This window comes from Diplotaxodon limnothrissa, linkage group LG1 (genome assembly GCF_057381915.1).
Source record: "Diplotaxodon limnothrissa isolate DT_005_m linkage group LG1, D_limnothrissa_male_GT1.1, whole genome shotgun sequence".
Taxonomy (NCBI): domain Eukaryota; kingdom Metazoa; phylum Chordata; class Actinopteri; order Cichliformes; family Cichlidae; genus Diplotaxodon; species Diplotaxodon limnothrissa.
The window spans coordinates 2,555,163-2,579,667 of NC_140596.1; the positions used below are offsets into that span (position 1 = coordinate 2,555,163).

Genomic DNA, 24,505 nt, shown 5'->3' on the forward strand with positions numbered 1-24,505 from the left:
ATCTGCATTTCTGACTGGGGTGGGCACATGTTCATGTGTTCATATTCAAAAAGTCACTTTGTGTTGGACCTGAACCAAAACACCTGTAAGAAAAACTGGAAAAAACATTTATTTTTATTCCTTTCTTCTGCATCTCCGTCTGCAGCTGGTCCAAAATCCTGCTGCACGACTTCTAACCAGAACCTGTAAGAGAGAGCATATAACTCCTATCCTGGCTTCACTCCATTGGCTGCATGAGTTCATTTTCAAATTTTAATGCTTGTTTTTAAATGTTTTAAAGGTCTTGCTCCACCTTATCTCTCTGAGCTTCTTCGTGCTCCATCATTGTCCACTTCTAAAGCCCGTCTCAGAAATCACTTTTACTCCCTGGCTTATGACACAGTCTGACCCGGACCTTTTATGGTTTTTGTCTGATTGAATTTGCTTTTCTTTTTACATATACTATTTCATTTTGTTATTTGTTATGTCATGTGCACAACACTTTGTTTTCAGCTGAGATCTGTTTTGAAAGTGCTATATTAATAAATTGCTTGCTTGCTATCTTGTAAAATTACAGCAGCGTGTTCACTGACAGTTCATGACGACCTGGGGGGGCCCTGACGTCAGAACCGGTCCCCCCACAAAGAGAATCCAGTGTGCAGATAGTAAAAACTGCAGCAGCCATTTTTCAGCTGCTGTTCCTGATGCTGATATTGCAGGAGACGTTTTCAGATGTTTAAACCTTCAAGAGGATTTTTTTTCCATGTGAAGAGTCAGGAACGACCTCACATTTTATTTTTTAATTCCTCATGTGTTTTATCTTTTATTTCACATTTATATTTTACAGGAGAATACGGGTGTTTCATGGCACAGTGCGGACTTGAACCTTGGACCGTTTAATTAGGGTGACCATATTTTGATTTCCAAAAAAGAGGACACTTGGCCCAGTCATGAAGAACTTTAATAATACTGTTTTCTTAAAGAAAACTTTAACATATTTACACGGTACCGTCTCTGTGCAGTTAATGAATGGTGAAATAAAAAATGTTATAAAGGTTTTTACAAATCACCAAGTGCAGAAAAAAGAGGACGGTTGGTCACCCTAGTTTAATACATTTTGCAAACGTTTAACCCTTCAGCATCCCTCAAACTTTACATCCATTGTTTAACCTCTGGACCCAAACGGGTCCCCATCCAACAGGTGATATAGCATTATCATATATGAATTCATTTTTCATTTTTTTCCACATCAGATCTTTTAAAGTTTTTATGGCTTTAGTGTCATAAGGACCCCTGTTTTTTTGGGGGGGAGACCCATAATATGCAATATTTTCCAAAAATTAATTGCAAAGTAAAATATTTGGCATGAAGTTATTACAGCCTTGAATAGGTCAATAATTGATAACAAAATTGATTTGGATGCATTATTATTTTTGGAGCAATAAGAGTTTTTAAAATTTACATCCACTGTTTACCCTCGGGACCCAAACGGGTCCCCATCCAACAGGTGATATAGCATTATCATATATGAATTCATTTTTCATTTTTTTCCACATCACATCTTTTAAACAACTTCAGACCTAACCATAGGTATAAAGTTTTTCATTATTTTTTAAATATTTTTTAGGTTTCTGTGGCTTTATTGTCATAAAGACCCCTGTTTTTTTTGTTGTTGTTTTTTTTTTGGGGGGGGGGGGGGGGGGGGGGAGAGACCCATAATATCCAATATTTTCCAAACATTAATTGCAAAATAGATTATTTGGCATGAGGTTATTACAGCCTTCAATAGGTCAATAGGTCAAAAAAAAGGGAACAACAAAAAGAAACACATTAAAGTCAAAGATCTGTTGTCACTGCATTTTGCCAAAAGTCAACATGAAACTACCAACATGTGAAGAATAAATAAAGTCACTGCTAATAAAAAGCTACAGAAAGTCAGATTTAGCTGTATTCAGTCTTGTGTAAAGCCGCAGTGTTCAGCTCCACAGAATTAACAAAAAAAAACAAAAAACTGTGTAAACACATGTAAACACTGAGATGTACTGTTGAGGATCAGAACAGCAGCAGTTGCAGAAAACCTGACAATATTCACGTTTCAGGCGATAAAACCTTTTTCTGTAAAACATAAACATCTGTCTCTACCTTTAAAATAACAAACCAACAATGAAACGTGTGAAATGTTTAAAAAGAGCTCACGGCGGAGTTTATTAGAGGTACGAGGCTGTCTGCTCGCGGTCACAAACACAGCGCACAGCCAGCAGAGGGGCGGGGCCGCACGTGGACTGTTTGTCGTGAGGAAATGTTGAGGAGATCCCCATGGCAACCGGGCAGCCGTAGGAGCTCCGCTACCGTATTTAAAGCAGCTTCAATGGAGCGGCGCCAGTCTCAGCCGTCCGAAGTCAAGATGGCCAATCACGCCAAGCTCTCTCTGACTGTTTCTGCCACTTTGCATTTCTCTCTGCTGATCCTCTACGAGCTCCGCGCCGAGATGGTGGACGCCTGCGAGCACCAGAACCTGACCACCAGCGAACAGGCTGCCCAGCAAATGCACGAGCTCCGCCCGGCCGCCTCCAGGTGTCTCAGCGCCGAGAAGGTGAAGGCCCGCGAGCGAAAGTTTGACGTCAACCTGAAGAAGCTCGACCTTCAGCGCGACGCCCGCGAGCACCAGGAGCTCACCACCTGCGAACAGGCTGCCCAGCAAATGCACGAACTCAACGGCCGCGCGCTGTCTCCGTGGCGTTACTAGTAAGTATGGAACCCGCAGAGGGACAAAAATGCTCATTCTCTTACTCATTACTGTTTGAATGAAAGTTTGAATGTTGGGTATTGTCGCAAATTTCTATCATCGATTCGACTGAATTTTGACTGACAGTCAGAAATATTCTAATTCTATATTTTTTTTCAATCTCCGTATAAAAACAAGGCTGACCCTTCATCAGAGCTGTGAGCATCACAGCTGAAGCGTTTGTGTCAAAGTAACTGAGGCTAAAACAGAAACACATAAAGGAGATTTTCCTGGTCTGGCTTTTTCTAACAGATAACCTTAAAAATATTCTGCAGCCAATCAAAAATGGAAGAAAACCACGAATCAGCTTCTGAACTTGATGCTGCTGAAGTTACAGAGGTTTGATTAGAGACTCAGCTAAGAGTTTTGGCATCATTTTAAAAAGTTTACATTTCTGCACTGAACAGGCTTTCTTGTCAGAGGCTGACAGCACTGAACACACAGGTAGACTGGTGCGTAATAAGCAGCAAATAATGCAGAAAACAGAGATTTGAGATGGGAAACTGTTCTTGAAGGACACTTAGAGAGACAGAGCTGTGCAGGAAGTGAGATCGTATCGTGGTGGAAGCAAAACAGTCAAAGTAAGAGAGAAACAGTGACGATGTTTTACAAATGTGAAGTGTAGCTTGGAACTTTTTTTGCTGCTGGTTCAGTGAATTTTGGTCAGAGACTGACAAAAATAGATTCAGGATTTAATGAATCGATAACGCGTTATTTTGGCTAAAATCGATTTGAATTGGAACATATTTAATAATTCTTTATTTATTTACCAACATGGTATACATCATGCTTTGGTTCAGCAGCAGGTATGGTGGATGTTACAAGTAACGCGTTACTGCCCATCTCTGGTGGTGGCTGATCCAAAGTTTGGACGTGCAGAGAGCAGGCTGGATTATTGCGGAGTAGAAATGGATGGACGGCTGCTGAGCTGGTTCAGGAAGTTCAACCTGGAACCAGCGAGCAGGTGAAAGCTACCAGCTTTAATATTAAACGAGCTTTGATTTGAGAAGCCGCGTATTGTCCTGACTGAATCTGCTGTGTGTTCACTGTCTCCTGCACGTGTTGAGGTCTTTTCTGTCTGTCTGTGTCTCCAGCATAGACCGAAACGACAGCAGGTATCCACGTGACATCATCTTTGCCGAGTGCCTTTGTAAGGGATGCATCATCGACGGGCGCGAGGTGAACGACTACAACTCTGTGGAGGTTTGGGCTCCGATGGTGGTCCTGATGAAGACCAAGTGTAAGGACGCAGACACATATCGAGTCCAGAAGACGCGTATCGAAGTCCCGGTGGGCTGCACTTGTGTAAGGCCCAAAATTACTAAGTGATCTGAGAAACTAAGCTTTACTCACACTGAAGGCCATTTATAGCTGTGCAGCACCTTCACTTACACTATAAGAATATTTATCACAGCTTTCTGCCTGCATGTGAAAATGTTTTCTGTAAGTAGTAGTAGAAGATTTTCTGTCCTGAAGCTGCCAGTCCACACCACAATATGTCAGCAACTATCCAGGCCCGTTTTGGTCTGGATAGTTGAGAGAAACTAACCGTGATCGGTCATTCTGGAGTCTTAATCATAAACAGCACCAACACTAAAGCGCAGACAGACTCAGAGGCTTCACGTCCTCAAAGAGCCTCAGACCTTTGCTGTGTGACAGAAAACTATTACAGCTGCTGCGCTGCTTTGTGCAAATACATATCAAGCTTATTTAATATAGCACTTTATCTCCAACTACCTGTAACTTTCCTTCGTCATTCAGACGTTACTTGCAAGTGAAAACTGGTGGTGATTTCTTTTTGTTTAACCTCCTAGGACCTGGCGTCCACATATGTGGACATCGCATTTTGGGTCGTCTTGACCAAAATACTCAATTTTGCTCTACAAGGGCCTGATATCCACTAACAAGGACATTATACTGCCACTGTTCTATCGAAATTTAAAATGAATGTCCTCATATGTGGATCTAATTTTTCTCAGAGACAAAAATCAGGTAAAAAAAAACAAAACAGGTAATTCTTTGTTTTTACATCCATCAGGTCCCAATCAGCCCAAATAGCAAAGAGAAATTAAAAATGCATACCATGACAGAGTTTGGGTCTTAGGAGGGTAAAACTGAGTTGTGATGAAGACGGATCCATCATCCGTCCGAGCGTCAGTCTGCTCTGTAGAGTTTAATGAGTGACTTAAATCAGGCAGGACTGCAGTCAGTCAGGTTTTTTGATTATTTCTTGGAATAACTCGTCTGAAAGCAGCTTGTTTCCACCTTTCAGTAAACGTCCAACCAACAGACCAGAAACTCCAAAGAAAGTGAGATTTCTTCCCATGTTTTTTTAAAATTAAAAAGTCTCTTTTTCCTCACACGGTTAAAACTGTGAGACCTGCAGGTTTAACCTCTGAAGCACAGAGACTTCACCAAAGACACGAGGATGTGCTTTCACACTTTAGTATTTATTTTGTTGTATTTTATTGTATTTTGAGTAGTTTGCACATGCAGATTAATGTGAAATGCCACTAAAGCAGAGTGCCGCTGTAGCTTCACTTTATGCCAGAGCGGCTGGAAGCGTGAACAGAAGATGAATAGTTCAACATTTGGGCAAATTTGAGGCCAGGAGACGTTAGCTTAGCTGAGCACGAAGCCTCGAGTTTTAATGCAACGATGAGTCCAAGGAAAGATTTTAGTATGTTTCATTTACCAAAGAAGAAGCAGAGAGACAGTCAGCTGATCGACTGTTTCACGGTCAGTAACAGCATCATGTAAATGCACTGAGTTTACTAAGGAAGAGTCCATAATTACTGTCGGGACTTCAAATAAATATGTTTTTAATGTGACTAATGTTGTTGTCAGATGGATGCAGAGCAGTAAAAAGCTGGTGAGGTCTCTGACCTGCAGCAGAGTAAAAGTCAGGATGCTCGAGCTCGGAACAAGTGGCTGAAAATCCTCTAAAGCTGACTTGGTTTGGATCCTGGCAGAAACGCTGTGAGCCTTTACAGAGACGCACCTTTTTCTGCTCAGCTAAGCAAATAGCTTCATGGCTCCACATTTAGCAGAGCGATGTGAGAGCGGTCCGACCCCCTCAAGCTGTGAAGGAATCAAATGTTAAACTATGCAAAACAGGACAGTATTGGGCACATGCACAATATGAAGAAGCTGCACATGAATTAGCTTTAAAGAGACTAAAAAGTAATGAAGAGAGGAGAATGAATGTGAAGAAATGTTTTAGTTTCACTATATTTCTTTGAGATATTGTTCATGTTTTTATTTATTTGTATTTTCATGTGAGGTAATGATGCAGATTTGATCCCTTTGAAGAGATTTTTAAAGCTGTTTTTGTCAAACTGTCAGTTTCTGCTGGATAAAGGTGTAAAGCAGGGGTGTCAGACTCAGTTTGCATTGTGGCCACATACAGCCCACCCTGTGTTAAAAGGCCCGGACCAGTGAAAGTGGCCTTTCTGTCAGCGTAAAGAAGCTTAAGTACATATTTAATCCCTGACATGTGTTCATATGAGACCAAGAAGGGCAGTCTGCACAGTACAGCTCAGTTTTTCTACGTGATAAATAAAAGCAGCTGCAGGAAAGAAAGAAACCTGCCAGCCTGACTCTTTGGGCTTAAATGTTCAGAGAGCTCATTCCTCACACTGTACTTATAAAACACCAAGTTTTTGTTAATTCACAGAAAACTTTTACTGTAGTCTCATTATTGAAAAAAGAAATTTTCTGCCCTCAAACTGATTTTCTGTTATTTTATTTCTGTGTTATAGTATGAATGTGGATGGTGGACGTCTTTATCAGTAAGAAAAGCTGCAAACTTACGGAAATACAGTTAAAAGGGCAAAATTTATGCCTTCCTTCACTTGTTCCACCGGCCGAATTAGTCTTTGCTGGGCCCCGAGCCTCCTGTTTGACACCCCTGATATAAAGACACCTGTGAACTTTAAAATGTGACTGTATGACTTAATGTGGTCTAGATGTACCGTCAGAGCTTTGTTTTTATTTCTGTAGAGAGTTCAGTGATAATGTGAAAGAGTTTTGTGCTGATGTGAAGTCATGTCTCCCTTCAGTCTGACAGATTCATTTAATTTTAAATTGTGAAAGCCTCCCTGACTCCTGTGCGGCTGCTCGTCTCACCTCAAAACAGTTCAACATATCCTTAAAAGAAAACTTTATTTTACTATTTAACTATCAATAAATGAGTTTCTTTCTATGATTTGTCCAGTCGTGTCTTTTCTGTAACTAATCACAAGCATCTACATACAGCAGTTTCTTTTCTCTGTCATGTGGGGGCGCTGTGGTAACAGCATGACCAGCTTTGGACTCTTTAGCTTGAGACACCAGAAGATCTAGCTTCTTAGCCTGTTTAGAAATCCAACACAGAGCGTCACTGAGCTGCCAACGTGACAACGTGTGGCAGCTCAGTGACGCTCTCTTGCTGGAGAACTTACCATCATCGGTCAACTAAACATGCTGCTGCACACCTGACACTCGGGGCCACCTGATAAAAACTGTCAATCAGACGGTGACTAACATTCCCACACCTGATATTACAAGATTCATATCAAGCTCTTTCCTGTTACCATGGTAATCACATTCAGTCAAAGATCCCTAGCTGGTATAAAACTTCCAATTAGCAGAGCTACCATCAGTGGCGACCCGTGAAAGTAGCCTTATTACCATGGCGATTACATGGCATTGCATTGTTATTAGCTGTGTCCAAATTCATAGGCTGCATCCTCCTGAGGACCCGGCCTTCACGGTCTACGTGGGCAGGTCCTTTGAAGACTGAAAAAGCTGGACAGATTTGCGTCACCGCTGTCTCTGTAGAGTTTAAGAAACTCGGCTGTCTGCTGCTTGCTTCCTCAATATAACAGGACACAGGAGTAAACTCTCGACCGTCTCACTTCTGTTTAATCAGTTTTCTGTTTGACGTTTATTCAGCTGTGTGAAAACTAGAACTTTAATCTCAGCCAAACAGATTTACTCAGGAACAAATCAAACACTGAAAAAATAACATTTTTAAGTTATCTGAGTGACTTATATATCATGTTTAACTCCGGTGGGTTGAAAACGATGTGCCCAGAGTTCGCCGTTATCGCCGCGGTCAGCTATCGAGCTGGTGGGTAACAGACGTCTCCGAAAATGTCGGAGCACTTTTAGAAATATGTGATGTCTTGATAAATCGAGCAGATATTTGAAGTTTACACAGCTACATTCTCTACGTCAGCGGTCCCCAACCCCCGGGCCTCGGACCGGTACCGGTCCGTGAGTCGTTTGGTACCGGGCCGCGAGAGTTGAGGCTCAGGTGTGAAATGTGTGGTTTTCGGGGTTTTTATCGGTTTTCAGCGTTATTTTGTTATCGTTTTTATCGTTAACTCGGTTTTCCTGGGTCTTTTCACATGTGTTATAAATAAATCTTCTTTTTTTCGGTACCGGTACTAGTTTTATTTTGTTGTATTTATCCGCGACACATTAAAGGCCGGTCCGTGAAAATATTGTCGGGCATAAACCGGTCCGTGGCGCAAAAAAGGTTGTGGACCGCTGCTCTACGTACAGCAGTTTCTTTTCTCTCTCCAGAAAGAGTAATTAGAGTAATATTAAAATTAAGTAGCTGCCGCCATTGTTGGAAACTGGAATCGGCTGGGCAGCACTATGAATTATGGGATAGGTTGGGCCACGAAGGATACACCCGACACATCCTTCAAATCTGGGAAAAGGAGGACGCACTTGTTGGCTGCATTTGGAAGAGTCTTCGAAGTTGGACAGCCTTCGTCGCGTCTCTGTGACGTAATCGGTCTAAAAATCAGGTCTCTGAATCTCCACACCCCACTGAGTCCTTATTTTCACATTATTATCCAACTATTGCTGTTTTATTACTGAGCTACTGAACTAGTTTAGATGAAAGGCACCTGGTAAAATACAGGCAGATGGCCCCGCCCCTCCCTGAGCCTGGTTCTGCTGGAGGTTTCTTCCTGTTAAAAGCGAGTTTTTCCTTCCCACTGTCGCCAAAGTGCTTGCTCACAGGGGGTCATATGGTTGTTGGGTTTTTCTCTGTATGTATTATTGTAGAGTCTAGCTTACAGTATAAAGCGCTCAGATCTGAGGCGACTGTTGTTGTGTATAAATAAAACTGAATTGAATTGAATTAAAATATTTTAGAATTTGCAGAAGGAAGTCACAAAAAGTCACTTTAAAAATAACAGGGTGACATATTTGAGTCAGTTAACAGTTCTTCCTGTTTTCATCTCAGCAGCTGCAGCGCAGGACTCGCCCCTCGCTTTAAACTTTAAACAAACTGAAGGTGAAACTTTTTTTCTACACCCGTCACTAAACAAAGATCACAGACGTCACTTGTACTGAAATCCAGTCCCCTTTGCAGGTCAAACACAGTTCAACGTGAAATATGTAGCAGGAGAGGCAAACAAGTCGTATCTGTTGAGAGGCGCTGGGCAAAGAGGGGAAACGGGACTCTGTGTTTTTTGTGGAGGTCCTGCATGTCTGCACATGTATTCCACGCAGGGGTCAAAGGGTTAAGGATATAAAACAGGACGTAGGCGAACGAAAGCTGAATCTTGGTATGAAACAAAATAATGCACAGAATCCATCTGTAAAGGCAGACACTGCAAACTAGTTTAGGCTGGGAATGTTTTGGAGCCTGTGAAAACAGAGCAAAGGCGTTCACTGCCCTTCAGCTGTGCCTGCAGCACAGGGACCATATATCAGTTTGTCACCTCATGGTTTGCAGTTTTTATTTAAAAAATAAAAAACAGATTTCCCATGCATGAAAGGAACTGCAGATATCCAAAAGTCTGTTCAGCTCATTTCTATGTCTGTACTTTCATAGTTTCATGGTTCAGCCTCTCAGTTCGAGCTCCGCCCCTGTAACTTTCCAGCAGGCGTCTTCATCAGAGGCTCCGTGCTGCAAACAGACAAATTTCAGGCCAAACCGAACCCACTTTTTAATTCACGTTTGTCCACATCTGCTCCGCTCTGAGGACAAACTTTCTGTTACTGTGTTTTAGAAGAGGAAACGACAGCAGTCGTGTGGATCTACCAGCCTCACGCTGAGATGAGATCAGCCTTTGTCTTCTCTGAACTTCCTCGCTCACTTTACTCATCAGGACCTCAGAAAGGATAAATGTACAGGTAGCAAGGCAATTTCTATACATTTTTTTGTTTCCAACCAAAGACTTGCATTTATTTGTAGTACAATTATTAATATGAATTGACCTTTAAGTATTTGTAGGTAAACACAATTACAATCATATAAACTGAAGCTAATTACTGGGGAACTCTGCCCTGAGTCGTGGGTGGTACGATAAAATATGGCCAGTTTCTCTCTGAAACACCTTCCAAAAGAAATGAATGGTGGCTTCAGACTTTTTCACTTACTCGACTAAGAGTACTGGGGTAGTATTTCTTACAGCAGGTTGTAAGTGCCTTTATTTCAGTAAATCTGCATCCTTTACTTCCTCTTTCTCTTCTCTGAATCGCAAACCGCGTCGAATGTTCTGAATTAGTTTCATGCTGCTGTCATCAGACTACTTGTCACTGCCTGAGTTTGTAGTGGACAAGTTTAAGGCTTCAGTTGAGCGTGCTCACAGAAAGCTGTCTGCGTGGGATAAGATATGCTTTGCATGTTTGTGTTCAACAACAGAGCGATAACTTCTCTCTGTCCTGCCTTCACAGCTCCTCGTTGTTAGCCACATGACGTTGGACCCTGCACTGTTATTTCGCCCTTTTCCAAAGGTATTAAAACACTCAAAGACACAATAATCGGAAGTTCCAATAATTTTGTCACTTTGTTCATAATCTGGTCTTTGCAGAGATCTGCTTCTTGGAAAGAAAAGCCACTGGACTTCTTTAAGTTTCATCTGAGAAGCTTCTGCAGCTGTAAAACCAAACGGTGGAGAGTCCCTGGTATTTAAACTCTACTGTTCTCCATAAGAACGTCAGACAGTCGGTGTCATAAGCTCCGCCCTCCGTCTAAAGAGGGTCGTTCACTCCGTCTTCTCTGTCCAAAATGTGAATATTGGCATCCTTGAAAGAGTGACCTTTGACTTTAGATGCAGCACACACATATTAGTCATGATGATGTCATAATATATCAGGCATGATGAAAGTTTTCTGGATGTTAATTGGTCATTTTACACGATGGGGGTTACAGGTTATGATGATGATGATGATGATGAGACGGCCTTTATTTATCCGTTAACTGTGCCAATCTGAACATCACGAGTGTGTTTCCAAAACTGATCAACATTTATTCTGTTTCAGATAAACACCTGGAGTGTTAATCAGCCTTCACTGCACACCGAGAGCGAGCATCATGGGGTCCAACAGCTCAAAGCGTCTGAGGCAGAAAACATTTGAAGGTCCCAAAAGACCAGAGCAGCGAAAGGAATTTCCTTCTGCTGTGACACTGGTACAACCTCACCCGAGTGAGGAGAAGTTATTCAAGGAGCTGCAACAAGTGGGGCTAAACTATGACTGGCTCCTTCAGGGGTACCAAAGTCCCGAAGCTGAAAAAGTACTACAACCGCCGCCAAATATTCCACAAGTTAAAACGCAAGAGGAAAAAGGCACGCAAACGGACGAGGGAAGTCTCCTGAAAGAGTCGCCTGAGGAAAAAGGCACGCAAACGGACGAGGGAAGTCTTCCGAAAGAGTCGCCTGTCGCGACCTGGTCTACGGCAGAAAAGCAGAGCAGCGGCAGAGAATTTGTGGATGGCATAAAGGCCGTATGGACCCCAGGCGAGCTCTACGATCTGTTAAGAGATGCTCCTGACCCCATCAAAACACCGAGCGACTTCCACAGGTGGCTGCGTTTCACCTGCATGGTGTATCAGCCGTCTCCTGCTGAGCTCAAAAAGTTGCTGAAGTTAGTTTATAACTACAAGTGGGAAAATGTGAAGGAACATTTTGACTTGCCAGGAGTGGATGGCGAGGCCAGGTGGCGACGTACTCGTGATATGACGGCCTGGCTCGACACACAGTGCGCCACCTCGATTAAAAATGCAGCCTGGAATGACCCTGAATTTGTGCCCCCTTGGTTGATTCTTCAGAAACCCGGAGAGTCGGTGACAGATTTCACTGAACGTTTCCACCGACTGTGGAATTCCACTATGAGTGAAGCAAATGCTTTTCTGTTTAATCTTCACCTTGTAGATAAGTTGCAGCCTCACGTGGCGAAGCTTTTGAAGGATCATGTTGAGTGGGAAACTTTTACTTTTTCCAAGATCAAATTTATTTTAGAAAACATGGAGTTAAAGGGCACGTTTACCTCAAAACATCAGCCATCTGTAACTCATCCGGGAGAGTGGAGATCAGATGTGCTGGCACTGCCAGAGCCACCTCGAAGCAGCCAGACTCGCAGGAATAAGAGAAAAGATCGCTGCTTTTACTGCAGCAAGTTTGGACACTGGGCCAGAGAGTGCAGAGCCCGACGTCAGTACTCACTCGAGTACAGTTCACAATGGATTGTTCTCGAGTGAGTAACTGAGCTGAACTGAAAAAAGCAACACACAAAGATCTCATTTTCATACAAACACGTCACTAGGGTAGCTTTGTATGATTCACAGTTCAAAATAATCCTCATGGACTGACAACATTATAAAGTTAGCTTTGAGTGACAGAGGAGCTCAAACAGCTTCTCCTAAACTGGACCTCTGCACCGTGTTTGTGCTGTTGGAGCATTTTTAATGACGTCATGTGGCCAATAATATGGCCGCTGTGAGGTCACTGCTAACAGAGCGTCCAAGGAGGCGGAGCTCCAGTTTGAAACTTTAGTAAACGCATGCAATTTGGCAATCAAACAAGGAGTGCTGGATGATACCTCAGCACACTCCTGATACAAACAAACGACGACTGTGAAAAGAATAATGATGAAGCTTGAAGCTTGTTACGGTTTCAGATATCGAGGAGGGATACAAAACAACGCTGGTCACCAAACACGGCACACACGCTCCCTTCTCCGCCAACAACATGTCAAGGGCCATCTTGTTTTGCACTGCCATCAACGAGGTCGGACCCAATTGTTCCGCGAGCCCCTCCATGGCGTCCCTGGTCAGGTTAGAGAGCCTCAGCACATTATAATGGACATAGTTTATGCGGTCAACATTTTTATTCGGTGTTATCCATGTGAACATACTTTCAAATCCTGAAGCTATTTGGTCTGCTAATTTATATTCATTGGGAACTCCTATGGAATCAATCCAGGTGGGTGAATTCATCGTAGGGTCGTAGGCATGTGCTCCCTCGGTCCCTCTCTTTGCCAAAATGTGTCTCTTGCGCCTGGCTGCCAATGTGCGTGTGTTTCTTTCTGGTATAACCTTTGCTCTGCCCCCAATTAGCACAAGTGGAGCTCCTAATCTCACCATTGCGCACGTTCCTACACTTCCCATAGGAACACGAACCAAAAGAGTGTTATGCCCACAGTAATAATACAGCCCACTTCGTGCCCACGGTCCCATCGATGTGTTTGTGTCACTGACATTATTGCTCCTCCGCTGTCACACAATCAGCATCGATCTCCTCCTAACAATACACAAGCAATTGTTTTATAGCATCGGGGTATTATTACGCACCCTGTTGCGTTAAGCAGATACCTCACATGCATAAGTTTCAAAACCACAAATGTTCTGTTAACGACTTCTGACACATTTGAAAAGAACATTTTCTCCGTCTCCAAAATGCAGTTACAAGCTTGCAAACTCTTACCTAGAAATGAGTCTACCTACTATGTGTGTGTCTCGACCTCAAATGCCCTCTGTCTCACCTCGCCAACTAAACTCATGACCTCTTACCAGACAGAAGCCACTCTCATATGTGTAACAACCTAACTGAAACTATATACGGAATATATTGAATAAATGCTTTAATCAAATGCCACTACTCAAAGCTTAATAAAAAGGATATAAACGAATAAAAGATAATAATGAATAACATGGCATGTATGTTTTGTAAGCGTGTCCTTCCGTAGCTCTAAGTCACTTACACAATAGATCGTCTGGACCTAGCGCCGGACGAAGCTTCTGACCTTCAATTAACTGACTGAGCTTCAACTCTTTAAGAAGCACAAACTGCAGGGTGTGTATAAAAATAGTTATAACTGCACCTGGAATAAAGGTTAATATGGCGCCTGTATGTCTAAACATCTTAATGCCGTCTTAAAGCCATCTGTTATACTGTTAATGCAATGTTAATGCTGTAGATTATATTGTAACAGTAAAATAATTTGTTCAATTCCACAAGCTGAAAACAAAGGGTGACATCACAGTGGCTACATCCAGGTTCAGCAGAAGGTAAAGAAGGATTATTTTTAATAGTGACTCATGCAAAGCTGCTCTAGACTGAAACAATAAAAATATGAAATGATCTAAATGGGTCGATCTCAAGTTCACTTAAGGAAGCACAGGATCATTTCAGGCAGTGTTTTTAGTTTTACTTCAGTCGAGTAAAATATATTTGAAGACCTAGTTTCAGTTTACTGTGATTGTGAGAGCTCACTGCTGTATTTCACGTCCGACTGCGACCTGCAGTGAAACGCTGCAGAACAGATTTTGGAGAGAGTTTCTCATTTAGAAAACAAAAAGTCAAGGACAGAACGCTGGATAGAAGACAGCTGCAGATCACAATGTTCTACAGATAAGAAAAGCAGTGATGGCTCGGTGAGTCTGGATCCTGCTCAGCTGCAGCTCCTGAACGTGCTCGTCGTCAGATTTCTAAATCTTTCATTGTTGTAGTTTTGGTTTAAACTGGAAACTGAATTTCTGCTTTGCACCATAATCAGAAATCTTTTACACTTTTTGATGTTTTAAATTCTTTTGATAGCTGACTCTGACTTTTGATGTTTTCTTTTTTGTCGTATCCTATTATTTCATATTTTTTGTCTCATTATTTCTCCTTCTTAACTTTGATTATTATATTGAATGACTGGTGCCCTTGTCTGAGTTAGACTGTGTTATCGTCTGATTATTATGAGGCTTTTGCTTATGGATGGTGTATTGTACTTTTAATCTGCACTGAAGATTTAATTACATGTATGCTCACATTTTTCATTTGCAATAAAATGACTGAAAAGGCTGGCTGTTTTACCTCGTTCACATTCATTCATGTAGCAAAATATAAAATCCACACATTTAAAATCTGTTTTTATGCAAATGTTTATTATGTTGAAGTTTTATCCACTGCTGGAGGAGACTTATTGTGAAAATCATCCACCACACTTCTAGCAATTTTCATTTGACGAAGAATCTACTTCTTTTAGAGTTTTATTCAAGGAAAGTAAAATTTCAGAATATTTCTAGACTATAATGAGAAAAATAAGTATTTATTGGTTTATAATTTTTTTTAAAAAGGAAGTGTTAGTGATACATGTGAAAATTCCAGTTACGTATATTAAAATTAATTATTTAAAATATTTGCAAAACATAAAACTAGTAAAGCCAATATTCTTTTAAAATACAGAAATATATATAATATAGAAATGATTAATTATTTATATACTGTGTTACTAATAAATTATAAACTACTAAAATTTACTAAACGTAATATTTCTAATTTTTTAAGACCCGTGAACAGTAGAAATATTTTACTCTCTGCAGTCACGTGTTTTTTTTATTTATATTAATTTATCTGTAAAATATTCTAATAAAGTTTCCTTGTGTTTTCATCGTGGTTTATTAAACACGCTGCTGCCTTCTGCCTTTCGTTTTGAACACCGCGTTTCCATTTTACGACAGCGGCTGCGTGTGGACGGCAGCCGGTTACTATAATATCCCTCCAGCATCATGGCAGCGGCGGCGGATTGTCCCGGCACTGATGCGGCTTTCCCGGAGACCCGGGGCAGTTCGGCGACGGCAGGTGGCAGCGGGGTCCCGGGAGCTGCTGCCGGGGACAAACCCGTGTGTCTCATCGTGCTCGGCATGGCGGGCTCCGGGAAAACCACCTTCGTCCAGGTGAGTCCCGGTCCCTTAGCGGCTAACGCAGCTAGCCGCATGAGTTAGCTTCTTCAGAGAGAGCGAAAGGTAAATAAACGAGCAGCGACAGGTACCGGTGTGTGAGCAGGTTTACATCAGAGGAGGAGGGAGAGCTTTTTTAATTATTTAATTCAGCTAAAACTCAGGTACCAACCAGCTTTCTGTGGCACACCGAGGAAGCCCCCAAAACGCGCACAAACCCATTAGCATCAAAGAAAATCAGTTTGATTTCAGTCAGGTAGGAGAGGCAGCAGGTTAGTTATCCTACAACAGCCTTTAATAAAATAACTTAGAGAAAGCATAAAAGCTCAATAGAATATAAGTTAGGTCAGCAAGGTATGGATTACATAGTCTTAGCACGTTTAAGTAGAAAACAATAGAATATAGAGTAGAGTCAAACTTTACTAAATTGTATATAACCCAATAAATGTTAAAATAGCTTAATAAAGTCCCTAAATTAAACCAATGACACCCTGTGACTGATGTTTGCTGCTCCTTCAGTCTGAGCTCAGAGATGAAGATTTTTTTAAGCAGCTGATGTTAACATCTTCAGCTTCCCCCCTCTTCCTCAGAACATTTCCTCCATATGAACAGTGTTTCCTGTTTGTCTGCCTGTTGTGAAGTGAGCCGCAGTCTCGAGTAATCTGAGTACTTTTGTTTCCTGCAGAGGCTGACGGCTCACCTGCATTCCCTCAAAGCTCCTCCATATGTCATCAACCTGGACCCCGCCGTCCACGAGGTCCCTTTCCCTGCAAACATCGGTAAGGATCCATGTGTTTGCTGGACCCTACTCATTCAAACCAAACTGAACTTAAAACTTGATGTGCGATGCTGGATTTGCAGAAGTGCATTTAATATTTGCATTACACATCACAGCGAAAGCAAATAAACCTTCACGTGTTTTTGTGACTCAAACGGAGCCGGAAAGACTTTTAGCTCCACGTCATCTTCAGCGTCTGTTAGTTTTCTCTGTCTGTCCTCCTGCTTTCAGACATCAGGGACACGGTGAACTACAAGGAGGTGATGAAGCAGTACGGCCTCGGACCCAACGGCGGCATCGTGACGTCACTCAACTTGTTCGCCACCCGTTTTGATCAGGTGACTCACAAATCTCAACATCCCGCGGTACGAATGTTCACACCAGACAAACAGTTCGGATGCTGACTTTGTGTTTGTTTTCTTCAGGTGATGCAGTTCATCGAGAAGAAGCGACAGAATCACCGGTCAGTATGTAGCTGCTTATTTGCAGCTAAATGTTTTAAGGATTGTGAGGGATGCCAGCGGCATCCTGTGTGTGGTTGTGATGCACAACACTCCAAAATATTAAAGGAACACCTTAAAGCACAGCAGATCTCACTGAGGGTAATAGGTTAGGGGTAATGGAAATTGAAATGATGCGCCTACACAGGGCTAAATTCAAAGGCGCCCCAAAATCAAAGTAAAAAAATCGATGCAGGCCCGTTTTGTTCAGATTTCGTTGCAGGAGTTCAGAAATGATTCTCGGGAGTTTGAATCCCCCCACGTGTTTGCATGAATGCCTGACGGTGCCGGGGTGATGTCCTGATGAGAAACGTAACATCGCAGAGGAGTTCTACTGATTTAGGTCGGGCGATGCGGGGCAGTGCATGGATCAGTTCCTTCATCCTCTAGGGATGGCCTGCATAGTCTCGAGATAAGAGGCTGCACCAGCATAGGCTCCGACAACGCCCCCCGTCTGTGTCTGATTGGTTGGACATTCGCAGCGGTGTCTCATTGGAGGCCTCTTTGTAGTTCTGGTCGTGCTCATCCTGTTCCTCCTGTTACTAGGAGTGCTGCCCTCCTAGAGTAACAGCCTGTTTCCTGGAATCTCCTCCATGCTCTTGAGACTTTGCTGGGAGACACGGCAAACCTTCAGTAGCACTTATGGATGTGCCATCCTGCAGGAGTCGGACTATCTGTGTAAAGATGTGCAGGTCGGGCCTGATGCTGACCACAGCCAAATGCAAAAATCCTGAAAAACAGTAAAAGGGGAAAAATGTCCTCCAGTAAAACCAGTCCTGTTCAGGGTTGTCTCAGTGTTGTTTCACCTGTTGTTCATTTCATTCACAGCGAAGCAGCTGATCCTGATTAAAGTTTCCTTTAATGTTTTTGAGCAACGTATAAACATCATACTGAACAACAGCATGAATGAGCAGGTGTCTCTCTGGCTCCAGGTACGTCCTGATTGACACTCCAGGTCAGATCGAAGTCTTCACCTGGTCGGCGTCTGGAACCATCATCACCGAAGCTCTGGTGGGTCTGCTCGTCTGCTTTTATGTCTAAGTTATGAATAAAGACGAGTCGTTTAGAGCGTCTGCGTGCATTTGTAGGCGTCATCCTTCCCCTGTGTGGTGATCTACGTCATGGACACGTCCCGCAGCGTCAACCCCGTCACCTTCATGTCCAACATGCTGTACGCCTGCAGGTACCGAACACCAACCACATCAGATTCATTTTAATGTTTTCTGTGAGACGTGATGACTCTGAGGTCTGATTTACAGCAGCTGCTCCTCCCGTTAGTCTCTCACCTTGGAGTCGGACTCCAGCTCCACTTTCTAAGACGGCCGCTGGTCACCATAGTTCTGCTAGCAGCAAATGGGCGTGTCCTCCCCCATCTCCAGTCCAAGTCGGTGGAGCTGGAGTCCAGCTGCAGGCTGCAGAGATACTTCAGAAGCCCTCGATCATCCTGCCGTTTGGGATACACGACAGCAGCTAGACTTTCAAAATAAGAGCCAGGGGATTGTGGAGGCCTTGTTCTTACCTGAAATGAGTCACTAAATATACCTGAGCATCCCATCAGGACAGTCAGCAGAGTTTTTGTTTAAGTCCTCTGATTCTTTGTGTTTCAGTATCCTCTACAAGACGAAGCTGCCCTTCATCGTGGTCATGAACAAGGTGAGGACGCTCGGCGTGCTGCCGGCTCATTGCTGAACTCGTTGTTTCTGATGACGGGGTTTCCTCTCGTGGTTTTCTTTTTCAGACCGACATCATTGACCACAGCTTTGCGGTGGAGTGGATGCAGGACTTTGAGGCTTTCCAGGACGCTTTGAACCAGGAAACCTCGTACGTGAGCAACCTGACGCGCTCCATGAGCCTCGTGCTGGACGAGTTCTACACCAACCTGAGGGTGAGAGGGACCGCCGAAAAACTGGACCCTTAGCAAATCCTTAAACCCCAAAGTTTTAACTTTGTGTGACGCACACAGGGAGAGGCTATGCTGACGGTTTACCTGCTTACAGGGTTTTAAATAGACTGTATGTAAAGGATGGATGTAGCCACACTACCTCACGCACTGATGGGTCAGAGCAAGTTAGAGAAAAGGATAAAGCGATAAAGTCTCTGCACCTGCAGGTGGTGGGCGTGTCTGCGGTGACAGGAAGTGGATTAGACGAGCTGTTTATGCAGGTGGAGGACGCGGCCAAGGAGTACGAGAGGTGAGTCAGACACACTGGTGATATGATGCATGATCATTAGCATGAGGAGTTCCCAGTGAGCTGATCTGACTCTATACAGCTGTTTTAAAACATTCAGGCACTTTTTGACCAGAGGGGAAAAACACGAGGTTATCTTTGTTTGCTCAAAGCGTCAGAATAAAACCTCAAACCTGACATGATTTAAGTAGTTAAACAACAACAACACTGAATGAAACGCGTGTAAAATCTTTGTTTTAATTTTTTTGTGAAGTTCTCCTCCAACAGTAGCAAACTTGATTAGGAAACTGGCGGCTAGCAGCTATGTTGGGTCTGTCTAGCACAGGCCCACCGCTGGAACGAGACAATTTAACTACACAGCAAAAGCACTGAACACCAAGTAGGCAAAGTTCTTCGTGTTACTCATGCAGAGACCTGCCTGGAGCCAAGTGTCGTTCCACCCACTTGACCACAGACTCTCAGCCAGGTTCCCCATAGCACTCCTTTTATTCACATGAATATACATAGGTTCATTAACATATGACATCTACATACACACAGAGTACTGTGTGTGTGCAAGTGCAAGATGTGACCCTGTGAAGACTCCCTAAAGCTGGTGCCAGGAGTCTAGCGGTCCATCTAAACAAAAGGCACTTAGCCTAAAACTGACATAGCCACGTTTATCCTACCATAAAACAATAAGAGCAGGTACGACCTCTCCCACGCTCCCAGGATGTGAATGCCAGAACACTCTGGAATGCACACCAAGCCTTTGCAGACTATTAAGGATCAAACCTCTACCAACATGACATTGATTATACAACTCTAAGCATATATGAGTAGATATTTCTAAGCATAAATGACAATCAGCAGTACAAATCTAACAAGCTACACCTGTATCGCGAGGCCACACCCGTCATATTGAAAACTTTAATAATAATAATGGATTGCATTTATATAGCTCTTTACAATTCCACTCACATTCACACACTGGTGGAGGCAGCTACAGTTGCAGCCACAGCTGCCCTGGGGCAGACTGACAGAAGCCAGGCTGCCATATCGCACCATCGGCCCCTCTGGCCAACACCAGTAGGCGGCAGGTGAAGTGTCTTGCCCAAGGACACAACGACCAGGACCGAGAGCCCGGGGATCGAACCGGCGACCTTCCGGTTCCCAACCCCCTGAGCCACAGTCGCCCTTAACCTTTAATACAGTTTTAATAGGCGAGTTATAAAAACATTTGGTCCTCATAAAGCTGAGAGGTTTTTAATTTGTATTTTATTTTTTACCTGAAGTGTTTTTTTTGAAGTCCTATAAGTTATGAGTCTATTAAAGATGAAGAATAGTAAAGAGATTAAATGTCCTTTGTGTCTGCAATATGAGGACGCTGCGTGTGGTGTCAGCCACTAGAGGGCGCCAAATACCCATAAATAATCCCAGAAAGTTGATTGTGGGAAACGTAGTTTTTACAAGGCCTTTCAAAGGTTTGCTGCAGTTTTGTAAAGTCATGTGTGACTTTAAAGCCTCCCAGAAACTGTACAGAAAGCCATAAACTTAAATCACACTTTTGTATGAATTAGTTTATTTTGATGTTTTTTTTGCATGTTGTGCACAAAAATATTTTGTTTTTCCTGCACTTTAGGAAAATTAGTGTCAAAAATTAAACTATGAAGACACTCAGAATAGATTCTCTGTAGTTGGAAAGTATGTTGCGCAACTTTTTGCATTTAAAGTTTTGAGGGATAAACCTAGAAATATTTTGTGGGCGACCGTGGTTCAGGGGGTTGGGAAGCTCATCTTGTAACCAGTTCGATCCCCAGCTCTGTCTGTCCTGGTCGTTGTGTCCTTGGGCAAGACACTTCTGCACTGCAGCAGGTAAAAATATAAAGATAAGCTGTAGCGGACTTGGTTCTGTGGTGGGCTTTAAAGGGTTAATCAGTGATTTCCTGACCTGGATGACTGAGCGTGCATCACGAAACCATAAATAATGACTTTGAATTAATGACCACAGGACTCTGTTTGCTGCAGTATCCATATAACCACATAAGCAGTATATAGTCTGTAAAACATGGTGTGGTGGTTAGCAACAGTAACAGTTATTTTATTTAACTCAAAAATAAAAACTAGACTTTTGAGTCGTGGAGCTCGACGCTGAGCGTTGGGTTCTTTTTTTCTTTTTCTTTTTCTTTTTTTTTTTTTCATGGAGGAAACAAATTGTTGTGACGAACTGAAGTCTTCCTCCTGCTTCCTCAGGGACTACCGACCCGAGTACGAACGACTCCGCAAAGAGCTGGTGAGTGCTCCGTTTTGTTTCTCCCTGTTGCTCCGCCCTCACGTCGTCCTGTCTGAACCGACTTCCTGTCCTGCAGACCGACGCTCAGAGCAAGAAGCAGCAGGAGCAGCTCGAGCGGCTCCGGAAGGACCTGGGAGCCGTCGACATGAGGAACACGCCATCCACAGGTAGAGCCGGCGCCATGAAGCTAAACTGTTATTATGCTACGTTTTTGTAGTTCTAACTGACCGATTGACTTCCTGCCAGCAGATGAAGCCGACATCGCCGGGCCCAGTGACCTCATTATGACACGCGGTAATCCTGACGAGGAGGCGGTGGACAGCGACACAGACGACATCGACCACGCCGGTGAGGAAAGAGTTGGCGTGGATTAAGCTTCCTGATTTTCTTAGAAGCCTGAAATTATTTCATAAACATTCGGACGTATGATGTTTGATTTTTCAGTGACGGAGGAGAGCAAGGAGACCGAAGCCTTCGGAAACTTCCTGAAGGAGAGGATGGAAGTGGTTCAGGTCCGAAACAGGAAGTGTATGATGCCCGAGGATCCCTGACCTCAGAGGTTTCCCTCTGCAGGACACAGACTATTACCTGGAGCAGATCTTCCACTGCTGACGCACCTCGTCACAGGTTCAGACACGACGAAGCGAGGGCTGAACTTCCTGTATGATCAGGTGACCTGATTGGCTGCTCCTTCCCAAAATGAGAGAGAGAACTATATTTTTATATCTTCTGTTCCATTACTGTTGGCTTTGTTTGTGAAAGTACTGAAAGGATTTATGGCATGTAAAATAAAATGAGCTCTGATATCAGAACTGGGTTTAAGCCTTCGACTCGACCTCGTGATTCCAGAAGCTCCGTCTTTGTTCAGACGTCAGGAAACAAACTCCACGCTTACGGAACAATAACAGGTCACTGAGTGCTGATTGATCGATAGTGATGTAAATAGGGCTGCCACGATTAGTCGACTAGTCACGATTACGTCGACTATTAAAATCGTCGACGACTGATTTAATAGTCGACGTGTCGTTTGAAGCTTTGTAAGATCTCAAAAGACGCAGGAATAAGTAGCAGGATTTAAGAGTGTAATAACGGACTTAAACAGAAGATGGCAGCACTGCATGTACAAGGATGCCAGCTGCCGTTAAACCCCGAAGAAGAAGAAGCTGTGTCCCAGAATTCATAGCGCAGCCCTGCTCAGTTTCCAACAATGGCGGCAGCTGGTTAGTTTTAATATTATTCTTATTATTCTTTCTGGGTCACAATATAAACGTTTAACGTATTTTCAGGCGAGAATGTAGCTGTGTAAACCTCAAATATCTGCTCAGTTTATCAAGACTAGGGATGGGTACCGGTGTCCGGTGCCATGATGGCACCGGTTCTGACATAAACGGTAGTAACCAGACCGAAAAGCAGCGCACATTTCGGTGCTTTATTTCGGTGCTTTTTTTTCCTGAGCTGTGATACACTTTAGATTCTAGCCAATCATTTTACGTTTCCGAGGATAGTAGGCGGGGCCAGGTACGTACGTTCTGTTAGAGCAGAGCTACAGATTAAAAATGTCCAAGGCGAAGCGGTCAAAAGTCTGGCTGTACTTCATAGCAAAAGATGCAAAATCAGCAGCAACAAGTGCTTTAAGCTGATACTGTGATACTGTCAAAGGAGGTAACACCAAGAATCTGATGAAACACCTGGCGACGCATAGCGTTTTTTTTAAAAGCCCAGAAATGCGCCGTATTTGATAGCTTGCTGCGAGACCTCACACCGAGCACATCTACTGCGGGTGGGTTGCCTGTTATGCAACATCCCCCAAAAACACGAAGAGGAGAGTCCTGGCCCCTAACCCTGCCAGTGTAGCAGAAATGATGACGGATGATGGTGGCAGCAGCCGTTCTTCTCTGCGTGAGTAGCTAATTTACGTTGAGTAGGCTAACCACGTTATTACATTAATGCATGTAAGGTGAACTAGCAAACATCATCATAGCTACATGCGGCTGTCTTCTTGTTTGATGGCAGATACTCCCTTCACCCTGGCCAAAAAGGCTAAAATGACCAAAGAAAAAGTGGAAAACAGTTAAACATGAGAGGTTTAGGACAAAGTTTGTGTTTTTTCCATTGTTTAAGCACTGCTTCCAGCCAAGAGTGATACCATATATGCCCCATAGCTGCAGAAAAGGCTAAAAACAGCTGAACATGAGAGGTTTTTGGACCAATTTTGTGTTCTCCATTCTTTAAGCACCGGTTTGAGCACCGGCACCGTTTCAAAAGTACCGATTTGGCACCGGTATCGGATAAAACCTAAACGATACCCATCCCTAATCAAGACACCACATATTTTCAAAAGCGCTCCGACGTTTTCGGAGACGTCTGTTACCCACTAGCTCGATAGCTAGCCGGGGGCTAGGCTCACTAGAGCCGTGAGAACACCGGACTCCCGGCAGATCGTTTTCAAACCCACCGCCGTCTTTCGCTACTCAGGTTAAACATGATATATGAGTCACTTAGATAACTTCAAAATGTTATTGTTTGGCTTTTTTAAGTATTTTATTTGTTCCTGAGTAAATCGGTTTACTCAACTCCACCGAAACAATCTGCAAATTTCATTAAAATTTAATAAACTATCATCTTGTCTTTATTTTTAGTTAGCACAGACCTGAAACACTTAAAGCTGTAAGCTAATGATAGTTATATAAGAGCAGATGCTGCTGGTGCAATAAGCTGTACGTTTTACGTTCAATGGATGATGATCTGATTAGTCGACTATCAAAATAATCGTGTGGCAGCCCTAGATGTAAACCAGCCGAAGTCTGCCGTGTCTCTCTCAGACACTTTCTACACTGGAGTCCGTGAGCTCCTAAACAACGACGCTATAAAGCGTCCAGGTTCTTTGAAATGTTCTCAGAGAACATAGACGATGTTCTTGTGATGGTCACAAATGTCCAGAGAAATAACGGAGAACTGCACTTCCTGAGACGGGCACCATCAAGGGAGGACGTCCTGTCCTAAACCGACCAGTCGGCACGCATTAGCAGGATGCTAGTGTTTAGTGG

The 24,505-nt window shown here is 43.2% G+C and overlaps 3 protein-coding genes across 4 annotated transcripts; all 3 read left to right on the forward strand.

Annotated features, from left to right (window-relative positions):
• Positions 1-2,278: 2,278 nt before the first annotated feature.
• LOC146639215 (uncharacterized) lies at positions 2,279-4,533 on the forward strand. The gene is made up of 2 exons (XM_085351217.1): positions 2,279-2,724; positions 3,859-4,533. Exons 1-2 carry the CDS (start codon positions 2,279-2,281, stop codon positions 4,091-4,093), a joined length of 681 nt encoding a protein of 226 aa, XP_085207343.1. The 3' UTR covers positions 4,094-4,533.
• Positions 4,534-11,087: 6,554 nt separating this feature from the next.
• LOC146639216 (uncharacterized) lies at positions 11,088-12,251 on the forward strand. Its single transcript, XM_085351218.1, has one exon. The coding sequence runs from the start codon at positions 11,088-11,090 to the stop codon at positions 12,249-12,251; it is 1,164 nt and encodes a 387-aa protein (XP_085207344.1).
• Positions 12,252-15,539: 3,288 nt separating this feature from the next.
• On the forward strand, positions 15,540-22,269 carry gpn1 (GPN-loop GTPase 1). Of its 2 annotated transcripts, none has more exons than XM_085351219.1 (13): positions 15,540-15,716; positions 16,405-16,498; positions 16,729-16,835; positions 16,923-16,960; positions 17,930-18,008; positions 18,086-18,180; positions 18,605-18,650; positions 18,736-18,882; positions 19,107-19,189; positions 21,419-21,458; positions 21,535-21,625; positions 21,705-21,806; positions 21,903-22,269. In XM_085351219.1, the coding sequence occupies exons 1-13, from the start codon at positions 15,549-15,551 to the stop codon at positions 22,007-22,009; spliced, it is 1,197 nt and encodes a 398-aa protein (XP_085207345.1). In that variant the 5' UTR covers positions 15,540-15,548; the 3' UTR covers positions 22,010-22,269. The 2 variants fall into 2 exon arrangements, with proteins under 2 accessions (XP_085207345.1, XP_085207346.1); XM_085351220.1 differs by having other exon boundaries at positions 21,708-21,806.
• Positions 22,270-24,505: the final 2,236 nt, after the last annotated feature.

Coding starts and splice junctions, on each gene's coding strand:
- LOC146639215 (XM_085351217.1), top strand. CDS start 2,279: ATGTTGAGGAGATCCCCATGGCAACCGGGCAGCCGTAGGAGCTCCGCT. Junction 2,725..3,858: donor CTGTCTCCGTGGCGTTACTA/GTAAGTATGGAA, acceptor CTGTGTCTCCAG/CATAGACCGAAACGACAGCA.
- LOC146639216 (XM_085351218.1), top strand. CDS start 11,088: ATGGGGTCCAACAGCTCAAAGCGTCTGAGGCAGAAAACATTTGAAGGT.
- gpn1 (XM_085351219.1), top strand. CDS start 15,549: ATGGCAGCGGCGGCGGATTGTCCCGGCACTGATGCGGCTTTCCCGGAG. Junction 16,836..16,922: donor TCGCCACCCGTTTTGATCAG/GTGACTCACAAA, acceptor TGTTTTCTTCAG/GTGATGCAGTTCATCGAGAA. Junction 16,961..17,929: donor AAGAAGCGACAGAATCACCG/GTCAGTATGTAG, acceptor CTCTGGCTCCAG/GTACGTCCTGATTGACACTC.